Source organism: Melanotaenia boesemani, chromosome 7 (assembly GCF_017639745.1).
Source record: "Melanotaenia boesemani isolate fMelBoe1 chromosome 7, fMelBoe1.pri, whole genome shotgun sequence".
Taxonomy (NCBI): domain Eukaryota; kingdom Metazoa; phylum Chordata; class Actinopteri; order Atheriniformes; family Melanotaeniidae; genus Melanotaenia; species Melanotaenia boesemani.
In genome coordinates, this window is record NC_055688.1 from 20,273,577 (window position 1) to 20,286,902 (window position 13,326).

The 13,326-nt window shown below is 37.1% G+C and overlaps 1 protein-coding gene across 1 annotated transcript in view; it reads right to left on the reverse strand.

Moving 5' to 3' along the window:
- Positions 1-13,326, reverse strand: part of zdhhc9 (zinc finger DHHC-type palmitoyltransferase 9) — a 30,660-nt gene that overhangs the window by 4,174 nt on the left and 13,160 nt on the right. The window contains exons 3-8 of the mRNA XM_041990095.1: positions 9,055-9,213; positions 6,648-6,785; positions 6,269-6,317; positions 4,763-4,865; positions 1,880-1,983; positions 1,628-1,724 (exon numbers count right to left, since the gene is read on the reverse strand). Coding sequence (XP_041846029.1) covers positions 1,628-1,724; positions 1,880-1,983; positions 4,763-4,865; positions 6,269-6,317; positions 6,648-6,785; positions 9,055-9,213 — 650 coding nt within the window. The remainder of the gene's footprint in view (positions 1-1,627; positions 1,725-1,879; positions 1,984-4,762; positions 4,866-6,268; positions 6,318-6,647; positions 6,786-9,054; positions 9,214-13,326) is intronic.

The following is a 13,326-nucleotide window of genomic DNA, read 5'->3' on the forward strand; positions in this document are numbered from 1 at the left end:
GCCATGGGATGAATTTGGTAAATGTGAAAATGGCAGAAGACATTAACTGCATTTTTTTATTAAATTAACTATACTTTCAAATTTAAGTTTAAATATAAAACATTTACAAGGCAGGGGGATACATTGTTATATCTTTTATATCATTCTTGGTATATCTCACTTCAGTTTGTATTGTGAGGCGAGTCAGTTCAGTGATCAGGATTACTAGACAGAAGTGGAAAAGTACAGGTATGTTTAAAATAACTTGTAGCTCTTTAAAAATTACTCTGATCATAAGTAAAATACTGCATTTTTCAGTTGCAGATAACGGTGATTAAATGTTTTCTGATTTTGTAGATGTATAGTGATTTGTAAGCTGTATAATATGTAAAAACGATTTGTAAATAAATAAAGTAAATAAAATATATATATAAAATAAATATAAATAAGAACATGAGAAGTCATATAAATTACATATATATATATATATATATATATATATATATATATATATATATATATATATATATATATATATATAATGCAAACATAAAATATTGGAAAATCTACAATAAATATCAGGTTGTTCATTTTTTTGTTTTTCTTACAAATATTTTTACTTAGAAAATATAGATTTTTTTTTTATCATTTATAGGTTATGTTATTATTTACCTGTCCAGCCCACTTGAGATCAAATTGCAATGTATAACAATAATAAAAAAAAAGCAAAAAAAGCAAAATTCAGGCTGATTCTAAAAGCTGCTTTCTATGTTAACCTCACTTACAACACAGCTATCCAGCTACTAAACTGGTCATGCAACATGTACACTTAATTGTTGTACACGTAATTGTTTCTGGATGAAGCAGTTGTGTCAAAGCCCAATCAAAAGATTGAATGCTGTCCCTCCATTTTTTTAAGACAAGTATTTTTAACCGAGTAGCACAGGGGACTACAAAATATTTGACGGGATCTTATCAGGGACCTGACTTCTAATTTCAGCATTCCTCTCTGAGCATCATGTTTTCATGATCAATGTTTATTGGGAGTTTAAGACTCAAAAACTGCCTCACCTGTGATTTAAAAGCACGTTTTACCTTAAAATAACAGTCAGCACATATACAAGTTTCTGTTGTTTTGTTTTGTTGATCACATTTTTTAAAACCGGTAAAAAAAAAATTACTGAAAGGTTTCTTTATGAAACTGATCAATGTGATGGACAATATACTGTATTTTCTCAAGGTCTTGAAGTAAAAGTTAAGTTGGTAAATGTTGTTTATCCCAATAACAAATATTTAATCATAGTTTATTCAAATATTATTCCACTCAGTAATAACTTCACAGCTCAGCCTTTTTCTCTCTTAAAGTTTATTGTCTGCTCTGTGTTCAGTATTGTGTCTTGCACATCATGTCTTTCATTAAATTAATTCAGGACCAAAAAGTAGCTTGTAGCACCTTCGTGTCTATGCTGGATAATGATGACATTGTCTACATGCATGTTTCCTCAAAATGTTTACATGAATAACATACGGTATGGTATGCAGACAAATGAAGTTTTACTGGTTGAATAAAGGTTAAAGATAACCACTAACATTAGGAAGAACTTGTCTAAATGAGGAACTGCAGTGTGAGTTGTGTGCATGAGCTCACTGTGGTTTGTGGCACTGGGTTGTTGAAGGAGGAGGGAGCTGCACTGGTTGCAGAAACATGTGAATCCTCCTGCATCAGTCCTCTTCTGTCCAAAACGCTAGAAGCAGACACAAGGTAATCAGTCAGTAAAGGCGTTACTCACCAAAACAAGGATCAGAGTGACCGACACTGACACAGGACTCACTAACATAAAAAGCTAAGACAGACAATAACCAGCCCTGTTTGAAACTGCAGCACAGCAGCAGAACTTACCTCGGGTGTGTGGGCCCACACAGAACCTCACAGCAGTTTTTAATGATGTTCTTGTGGCTGTAAGGGTTCTGGACTCTGTTCTTTCCTGACCAGGATCCTTTTATCTGGGCAAACAAAAGATCACAGCGCCCATCAATGGAGCAGCAACTAACATCCCAAACACAACCTACAAAGTTACTCAGTTCACTCTCATAAAGATTCTCCTCATGCTTATACCTTATTCATAGCTACTACCATTTTTAGATGTTACTCCCACTGGCGTGGGTTTGACCTACTAAAACGCATCTTGTCAGGATTTAATGATTCCTGGTTTAATAAAAACTCTGTGTGCCAACAGGGTATAAAAGGTTGAATTCAAAGGATTCCCCTGTAAAAAAAAATGCTTCTTTCTGTACCAGTCTTTCTGTATTGGTTAAAAAAACGCAAAGCCAGTAAAGTCACAGAGCTTGTAAAGAACAACTGTGTCACTGTGATCAAGGAAATTAAGCAGGATTTAAGTCAAATAACTTTAAGAAAAGTTGCAGTAATACTAATAATACAGAAATCAGGGGTTAAATTAAACATGTAAGTTAGGTAAAATGTCTGTTTACATGTAAACACCCAGCAGGCTGACTGAGAGTTAAAGTCCATCTGCAGTCAGTATTATGACTCCAACATTTTTCCCAGCTGTGAACTGACTGACTCTCCTGCAGACAGGAAAAAGCTTTGTATATGTGGGTCACCAGCCTGCACAAGGCGCCTTAGTGCTGCATGCCGCTGTGCATCTACAGGGCTGAGTGTGTGAGACACAGATGACTGAGCATGTGCCATCTATGGGAGACCAGAGCAGCTATAACACTCAAGGTGCCTTCCCTTTGTTCATCCTTTCTCCTCTGTGTATTACCCCCTCTGTTTCCTTTCTGCCACAGCAGTAGTTCTGGCTCTGTTCCCAGCTCCTGCTGGTATTGATGCATCTATTATTAGGCCGATCACAGACATTGAAATTGCCGGGCTGACAGCCATTGTTTCAACACCTGGAGCAACGTTACACTGTAGGCACAAGCTGCAAAGCTTCATTACTGATTAAATGAGAGAAAAAAATAGGCCAGCCATCCCACTAATAAGAAAAAGGGGAATTATGAATTAATCATTACAACAAGGTATCAGTACATATTTTTTTTTTTGCTTTCAGGCATCTAGAAGTTCCAACCACCACCATCATCATCATCGCTGCTGCTTCTCATCAGACCTTCTGCAGTCTGATCTGGATACCAAAAACCTTAAGTGATGTATACATACATGTAAATACACAGACACATCACCCCTCCATGGATTCATCCACCTGCGTCGCTCATCATCTGCTTCAAATCAGCCTAGATCAGAGTGTCTGTTTCTGTGTGTGGTTACTAAATAATGGCCCGGTACAGCTGAAAGCAATCACTTCATTTTCCTTTTTTCTGCTTTTGGCCTCAGAGACATCTTCTAAATGTAGCCGACACATTGAGAGGCAGAAACCAGTGGATCTGTTTTGCTTTTGAAATCTGTCAACACTTATTATCAGAATAGCAGCTATTCATACATATTTTGAGATGATTAGATAACATCAACCTGCTGCTGAGCGCAGAGGAGTCCAACTGCTTGTTTTAGCTCTGAGCAGATTTACCAGAAAATTTCTCATATGGCTCAGATTCTGAGCAGAAAAAACTCGAGCGAAATAAGGTTTTAAACAAACAAGAGAGCACACAAAACACAAGGCAATTCTTATTTAAAAAGGCGGTATGTTGTCTATAGCTGCAGCTATTCCAGCCCGAGTCAACCTCTTGTTTTTTATGTTTGCTTTCCCTTTGGTTTGCAGTATTACAACCTTGTTTAACAAGCTGCATTTTACCAGCCCTCTGTCCTTCAGTGCTGAGCGAGGCGGTGCAGTTGTCAAGGTAACAACTCTCCGCTCTGAGAAATTGCAGTTAACACCTCAAAGATGAATATTTGTCTTTCCAGCCGCATGAAACCAGTCTGTCTGATTACGATATTTACAGACATATACTCAAAACTTTATCTTCGTTATTTGAATATCTACTTCCTGATAAATGTAACAGCAGCCTTGAGCTTGAACACATTTTAAGTCTTCATCTAAAATTAAATACGTGAGGATTAAAATAATCTGTGTATATAATTAGTTTAACACTTCTATTCTCATCATTTATCAGTGTGATTGTGTTTCCTTCCATCTGATGTTTACACTAAGTCTGTATGATTTTATCAAAACAGAGTTTTTATTCACTTCTTGGGTTTAATCTGGTGTAATTTTGGTGACCCAGTTCATCTAACACTTACACTCAATTGTATGGTTAAAGAAAACTAAATAAAGTCACTGTGAATACAACCAAGAAGCATTTCACTGCTTCCAACTTGATGTACAAAGATATGTATGTACAAAGCAAATTAAGAAATTGGGGAACATAATTTTCATGCTCTAGTTTGGAGCAGGAGCAACCAGATTTGCATGTGGCACGAGTCAGAGCTCATCATGTCCAGCAGGATGTACATGAGCACTCAAAAGAATTTGTCACACATCTAACTCAAGGACACTGTGTAGACATAACACAGAAATACAAAGGTCCTTCTGTCTTTACAGGCAGTGAATTATTGTTCATGTTTGAGTGATCTGAGTATCAGCTTTGGAAACAGTCATCCAGCCAATAGAAAATCCCCTTACAGGTTGTTGTTAGATCTGTGTTGTGCCTGACTAAAGGATCAGTGAACACAAAGTGCCTTTGCATTCTACCTGAAAACGAGCTGCAAAGTCTGAGGTGCATTTAAACATATTCAGTCTACTTTCTACAAAAATGACCTACTTCGCAGTAAACACACAAAACAAGTGACAACATGCTCTGGAGCACTTACATCCTCGTTAGTGGTCTGGTTGAGAGAGATCAGGTAGGTGTGGAAGCCAGTCAGTCCCACCACTGACCACAGGGTGAAGAAACACACCAGCACCTCCAGCACAGTAAGCTCCAGTTAAGAAAACAGCAACAGATGTTTTTCAGCCTGATTCATGGACAGTTCGTGATGGAAAAACAGCAGGATATTACGTAACACGATTAAAACTTGAGCATGTCAGTGGAAGAACAAAGAGGAGTGAAGGTAGAGAGATATGAACTTTTAACTTTTTAAGAAAGAATAAAATGGCAAGCTTGAATAAAATCTTGTTTTGAAATAAATTTTAAAAATTTTATTAAATAATTTGGTTGAGCAGTTCCTTGATTTCAGACAAAGATAGTAAAAAATTAATATTTTAGACATTTGGTTTGACATAAATACTAGAAAGCTTTGGGTGGTCAGCTTCCCTGACTACCTGTGTTTCTAACGCAGACACGAAACAAAGCAGGGAGGACAAATCTGGGAAAATTGGTAGAACTTTTAAGAATCCAGATATTTTTTTCAGATGAGCCTTACAGATCCAAACATGTCTGATTTTTCAATCACTCCCAGCATTTTATTTCTGTTGTTGTGGCTTCATGCTGGTGTGCAGTCATTCAGCCCAGGTGCTCTGACAGACCTGCATCATGACAGAGCAGAGGAAGGGCAGCCTCTGTATGCTAGCACTGCCTGTAAATGGCAGTGGAAATGCAGACAACCACAGCAAAAAGAAACCCTTTAAGCCTTTAAGAAACGTTGTTTTAATTCCAAGTAACAACACCTTCACTTTTAACCTAGGCACTAAAAAAATTATAAAAAGAAAAACATAAATATGAAAGAACATATGAAGATCAGTTTTAAGCTTGTTGAGCTGTTATCATTCATATTACTGCAGTACTGTAGTTCAATAAGGAAAAAATTTGAAATTATTTTCTTATTTTGCTTTATCATAACCTGGTTTCGGTGCTTTGCCTGAAACTAAGGTGTGATGTTTGTTGGCAGCTAGCCTTCCTAAAGATCCAATTAAAAGAGTGAGCAGGACAGCAAGAACACTACACACTCTGTTAGATTAATTAGTAGTCAACTAGTTGGTCTGTTATTGATTGCAGCTTATATTAGAGCAGACAAACATTACATTTAATCAATTCCTTTCAAATTCCCTGTCATGCCTTTGTTTCTTTCTAAAAGCCAAAAAAAAAGAAAAAAGAAAAAAACACTGACTAGCTAGAAAAGTTTCAACATGTGAACAAATTCCAGCTGATTTAATCACAATTTAAAAAAATCTCACCCATATATATAAGGTCAAGAACAGATTTATCAGCACAGTAAAATGTTAAATTAGAAAGAAGTGATAATTTAATCCTACGTTAACCTTTTGATGAGTTTGCATCTCATAATGGGCACTGATATAATAATAGATCAATGGAAACATGTTTACTCCTCTATTTAGTCAAAGCACATGATGCAGTACATTAAAACTTAAAAGGATATGTTCCAGGGGTTTCCTTCAAAGTGTTCAAAAAGCCTTTGTCCACTGAACCTGTAAACAGGGAAACATACATTTAAAAACAGATTAACAAGAGATTATTCTCTCTGATTTCAATAATAGCAAGCAATACATTAACAAGCCCAAAAGCTAATTATCCTCTCTGCCTTCCTACCATCTGTGTCCAGTAAAACCAGGAAGTCAGTGGGTGTGGATGAAAAAGAATCATATCAGGATGTCGGTGAACCCTGGTCACAGTTTCAGCACATGTGCATAAATTTACATACTGAGCTGACTCTAGGTTTTTAAGCTTATGAGGCAGGTCGTCCTCCTGTTTTGCCACATTTTTCTAGTTAAACGTGTTAGAAGCACCGGGATACTCACGCATGACCGCATGCACAATGTCAAAGGTGAAGATGTAGATGGTAAGCAGGGAGAGGGACAGGGTGAACAGGTAGAAGTATCTGTAGTTTCTCTTGCCCACACAGTTGCCAACCCATGGACAGTGGTGATCAAAACGGTCTAAAAATAAGAAAAACAGTGACTTATGATTATCTAACAAATACAATTTTAGAATCAAAAGTGTTAAAAATACACCAGTTTTAGCCAAAGACAGCTTTGAGCATTTCTGCAAAATCAGAGTCTAAATATAGTGAATGCTTCCTCTTTACTTCTCCTCCTCTATCATTTGGAGGTGAGCCAGATGAAAGCAGGGCAGGGTTAAACTCACAGAATAGGCAAACACAACTGCACACTTTTCTTTGCAGCATACACTCCCTAGATGGGGTTTCACAATAACATACAGCAAACATCGAGACAGAAACACGAGCTGTGAAGAAGTTTGTACACATACAGACAAAATGCAATGATCATATTTTTATTTTTTGCTGAATAGTACGCAGGTATTTACACATTTGCTATTGTTTTCAGTCTCATGTTCTCCACCTCTGTTGGAGAGACTGACAATAAATTGGCATCAGCTTTAGTTTAGTTTAGTTTAGATTATATATTGACATACAATGGTTATCATATAAACTAAAGGAGAGTGATATAACTGTGTAAATCAGGTCTCCCATGGAAGCTGTTTAAAGCTTATTGAGGGAGCCAGGATACATATTAAATTAAACAATATTGACCATTAACAGACATTAGACAATCATGGACCCCATACATGACCACATAAATCCAGGGTTGTTCACTGTGTTAATTGAGAAAAAAGTTATGTTTGTTTATAACGTTTGTTATCTCTCTGTGTCTCTGGAAGCTGGTGGATTATTAGGTCGCGACTCACAAAAACTGAACATTTTTCTATTTTCTTGTGTTGCGTCGCAAACCCCGGGTGCACGTCTGCGTGAACGAGCGCCACATTTCACATGCACGCATGTTGCCTGTCGCTTGGCTGGAGGAGGGCAGCGATTTTCGCCTCATCGCGCAAGTGCCATAGAAAATGATGGAGAAGGAGCGACGTCGCCTCCCGTGTGTCCAGCCCTTAACTGGAAAGGTGTTTGCTACTCGCGCTGAATAAAACTAAAGCAGTCGGGGCTGTGGGAGGAGTCCGCAGCAGAGCGCTGCAAAGCCAGTGGCCCTCGATTTGCAACTGAAAACAGCACAAGAGGAAACTGCGAAGGACAAAAATAATCGGATCATTTACAAGCCCTACTTTATGTTTATGTTTGTTGCGTGATATACCAATGTACTAACTTTATTTAGGCTGTCTGAAAAAAAGGTTAGAAGAAGTCCAAGACATTTAGATCCATTATTGTTTAATTCTTAGCAACTGTCACTGCTCAGCAACATCTGAGATTCAAGCATTACATTTAACGTACAGCTCCACGGAGCAGTCTATGTGTGGATAAAGAGTCATGCAGATTTTCAAATTGTATAGAGACTGCAGCAGCACAATAGTTCTCCACCTCATGCAGTCACTATTAAAGCTGTGGGCTGGTCTCTGGCTTAATAATTAAACTCAAGTTCCATTTTTCAGTGGGCAGTGATTCAGCAGTTTGAGGCTAAACTACAAAACTGACCAACCCATACACGTGCATCCCATAATAGTGACATGTTCTAGCTTTTTTATTGATATATTAGATTCTAAATAACACATTCACAATCATAGACAAAAAAAATCTGACACCTGCAGAAAAAGAGGGACTGAGGCATGCTGATGTGTAATGTCAGGGCTGTGTGTGGGTGTGGGCGGGTGTGTGTGTGTCTGTGCACGTGTGTGTGTGTGTGAGTAGCAGGTGGACACAGACAAACCAGTGTTCACAATGACTGGGCGTTTATTCCCTCACTGAGACTCTACTGTCTTCTCATATCAGCCATGACTCTGCTTTCTTCAAACACATTCTTCAATCATCAGCAGCTATATCACTGTTATTCTTTGAGGTTTAAAGATGAAACAGTCTCTCTCACACACACAATGACTGAGCACACGCCCTCACAAACCAAACTGCCTCTAAAAATCAAAGCATGTGTGGAAAAAAAAAAAAGAATAAAAGGGAGGAAAAGTCTCCCTGTGAGGGTTTTGGCACATTCAAATAAGCTTCTGAAAACTTACCTTGTCTGCTTACTTCAAAATTTATCTATAAAGCTTTCTAAATCATTTCATCACATTGAACTGCAGAGGTAATGAATACAGAGCCTTGAGCAAAAGTCCTGTCAGCCAGCTATTTTTCCCTACCAAACCTCACTCACTTTACTATTTCTGCCTAACTTCAGTGAACCCACCTCACCTCTGGAAAAGCTTTATTTGAGCAGCACATGTGATGGCAGATCAGACATCTCTTACCGACACAGTTGTCACAGATGCTGCAGTGAGACGCTCGCGGCGGGCGGAAGATCTTGCAGGTGTAGCAGTACTTGAGTTTGACAATCTGATTGTTGATCTGGACGTTACGGATTCGAGGTGGCGGCCTCTGCCCCGCGGGGACGTTCCCATTGGCAGCCTCTGTGGAAATAAAACAGAAAGGATGATAAAACTTTACAAAGGTGGAGGATTTAATCTGCTAATTGCACTGGACCTTGTTGTAGAGGACAGAAACTCACAGTTCACCTGCTGTATCCAGCGAGCAGTGAGCAATGTGAGATTCAGCGACAAGAACCAGAAAAATATGGGACGTAAATCCAAACAGCTGAACCTTGAAAATGTCTGTGAACCACAAGATTGGCTCAATACAGTGCCGACAACGGTAGATGTATGTGTAATCACTGCTGAACTGTTACTGTTATTTATTTCCAGCCTTATATTGTAACATGTCTTGCTGTATTTAAATTTACACTAATCTTCCTGTATAAATTTTCTACAAGAGCTTTGTTTAAGCACAGCAGTCAGTGACCAAATTGAGTTATTAAAATTTTATTATGTTTGAAAATTAAGATTTATCTGATTATCTTACACTGTAGGAGCTGGGAAGAAGGAAAATGATCTCAGGGTTGCTGGCAGGAGTTTTTGAGAACAACTGCTGTGTATAAATCTACTATTAACATGCTGCTGTAAGCAGGCATGAATGTGGAGTTAAAGGAACTGGGCCAGCAAGCTCATTTGATTTTCTCGAGATACATTAAGATGGGGTTTTGTGAAAATTAAATTATCTGGACTAAAAAAATGTTCACAAATGAGCAGAGGGTAATTTAACACAACAGCATATTTTTCATTTGTACAAAGTGCTCAATAAATATTCTCTGCAATTTAAAACATGCAAGATTTTCCACAAATAAACCAAACTAACAGATGTACAAGTTGTACAAAACCATCTGTGAAGATGGGAAAATATTATTTTCAAACAGCACAAAATAATGAGCATTATACAGAATGTAGGATTAGTAGCCCTTAGGATAAACCAGTGGAGAATAAATTTGTGAGTCATCACTCACGGGGAATGATCCCACTCCCTTGGGTAGCACGACTCGATCTGCTAGTGGCATTATATATTCCAAGAGGATGCATCTCATCGTATTAGCATTCCCCCTCTGGGACTGCTGCTAAAAGGCTGAGGGGACAGAGCACTAAGGTAGTGGCGGCTCCATCAACATGCCTGCTTTTAGTGCATCCTCATTTACAACAGTGAAGAGCAGCTCAAATACTTGAAAAAAAACATACTGCATAATGTCGAGATACGTGGGATGATAGTTAAAACTACAGAAAAGTGACTCATTAAAATAAAAAGCAACATGGAGTTTGTCAGCAAGGCCTTGGGTCACCGTATGGCACCAGAGCAGCTTCAGAATAGCTTGGCACGGATTCTGCAACTGTCTAAAACCATGTTCATGGAAGATTTGGTGTTGTGATGATTTTGAAAGAAAGCACCATATAATTCAATAGTTTAAAATCTTCTATAGTTACTCAGTTGGGTTAAAATTGAAAGTCCAAAACAACAAATTCACATTTGATACTCATTAAACTATTTAGTGATCATTCGGTTAACTTTTACTTTGGTAAATACATAATAAACCACATCAAACAAGTTGATCTCGGCATTCAATTAAAATATTTTCCAATTAAATTAAATTCCTGCGATTGGAGGCATGGTCATCCTGAAAAAGACCACTCCCATCTGGATGGAAACGTGTTATAACAGTGATTACTCAGAATACTCTAATGAAATACAGATCTTCCAGTAAAATACCCTCCAGAGCAAATCAGAGTCATCAGTCTGGAGAGAGGAGCTAGGCCACTACTGCTGCTACAGTGGAGCTGGAGAGAGGAGCTAAGCATGTCACCCCCTTTCTAAAAGGGATGAGACAGCAAAGCCAGCTACAATTGTCAGGTTCTGGAATAGGAAACATAAAACTAAGTTACTTAAACAATCAAAAAAAAACTTAAAGGTACTAATGTATACTTAAATGAGCACTTGACTCCCAAAAATGCAGAAATTGCCAGACATGCACATGCTCTTAAAAAACAAAACAAAATCAAGGTAACATGGACGAGAAATTGTAAGGTGACTATACAACCCAATGATGGTACCAAAGTGGTGTTTATTAGAGAATTCAAAGACCTAGACAAATACAGATAAGGTGAGGTTAAGATGCTTGGTCAAACAATATGAACTAAAATGAACAAAATGAAATCAAAGACGTCTAATATAGCGAAACACAGCAAATATGATGTCACACAATTCTTCAAACAATAAATGAAAACTTGCACATAATAATATTTGTAGTATTAGAAATAAAATATGTGAATTAGAAAATATAATAGCTTTAAATAAATTCCATGTGCTGACAATTTCAGAAACTCATTTAGACTAACATTTGATGATAGTTCAGTAGCAATAAATGGATAAAATATATTTCGTAAAGATAGAAATGCAAATGGGGGAGGAGTTGCAATTTTTGTTCAAAGTAATATACCAGTGAAAGTAAGAACAGATCTAATGCTGAACACAGTCGAAGCCATTTGGATACAGCTTCATTTAAAACACCTCAAGCCACTACTCATCGGCTGTTGCTATAGACCCCCAAATACTAAAAATGATTACTTAGAAAATATTTGTCAGATGCTGGATCTTGTCACTAACACAAACAGTGAAGTTTATTTATTGGGAGACTTTAACATTGACTGGGGTTCTTCTAACTGAAATCAAAACTTATGACTCTGTCTGCTGCTTGTGGTCTAACACAAATTATAAATGAACCAACTAGAGTAAGTTATAGAAGTGATGAAACCTAAGTATCTACCTGTATTTACCATATCTTCACCAGTGATGCCACAGATTACTTGAAAAAGTAATCTGACCACTGATTACTGATTACTTCTTTAAAAAGTAATCTAGTTACTTTACTGATTACTAAGGTTTAGAAGTAACTAAGTTAGATTACTAGTTACTTTATTAGTTAAAACCCCCCAAACAAAAAAATGACAATCGATTTTTTTTCGCATATACTTTACTGAAAGTGCATTAGTTACGAATGGTGACTTTACAATGTTTTGCAACTTGTAACTTTTAATTGTTTTTCACCTTCTATGAACATAGTCAGTCTCTTATTAACTTTGTAAATCATTCAGTGCTTCTTCCCTACCATCATATACATTAATTCAAATGAATAACAATAAAATAAAGCAACATCTCTCGTTAAGCATAAGACAAATCTGCATTATGTTTTACTTTTACACATGAGAAAATAATGAAATAGTAACGGACTTATTAAAAAAAAAAAAATCAATTCGGTTTGGAATAGGTTCTGATGAGGGAAGTGGAGAGGCGGACCTCCCATCATGCACCAGGGTAATAAGTTTCTATATCATATTTTTTTCTAAAGTCATGTGCAGTGAATGATTTGTGTTTGTCGATTTAAAAAAGGTCAAGTTTCAGCGAAGAAAGGTAACTGCATGCTTACGAGTACATAAAATTTCTGTACCACCGTTAATGAGAAGGTGTGTTGAGTTAGATAAATACACTTTCGTCCACAGCGCTTAATTTCAAATCATATGTGAAAGGAGTGGGGAGTGCCGAAGTAACGCAGGACGAATATGAAGAGTAACGGTAATTTGATTACATTGTAGGACATCCTAACGCGTTAGATTATATTTTGTTAAAATATGTAGTCAGATTACAGTAACGCGTTACTTTGTAACGCGTTACTGGCATCTCTGACCTTCACAAACATGTCACATCTCTGCACTGACTCTTCATCCACTCCTGTAGGCTTCAGTGGCCATAATTTAATAACTACAGCAAGGAAAACAAAAATTCCAAGAACTGGTCCAAAGATTATGAGAAAAAGAACATTCAATAACTTTAATCTAGATAAATATATAGAAGAGACAAAAAAAAGCCAACTGGTCTAACGTTCTTGTAGAGAAAGACCCAGAAGAAGCTTTTCAGTTTACTGTACGCAATTTAAACACTCCATGGTTAGATGATGAAGATGATAATAAAAAGAGATCAAGCTAAGCTGACTGCAGTTAAATCTGGACTTCAGTCAGACTGGCTTACATATCGCAAACTAAGAAACTCTGTAACTAAACAAAACAAAATAAAGAAGAAAAAATATTATAATGAGAAAATACAAACTAGTAATGATAGTAAACAATTATGGAAGACTCCAAATTCTCGCC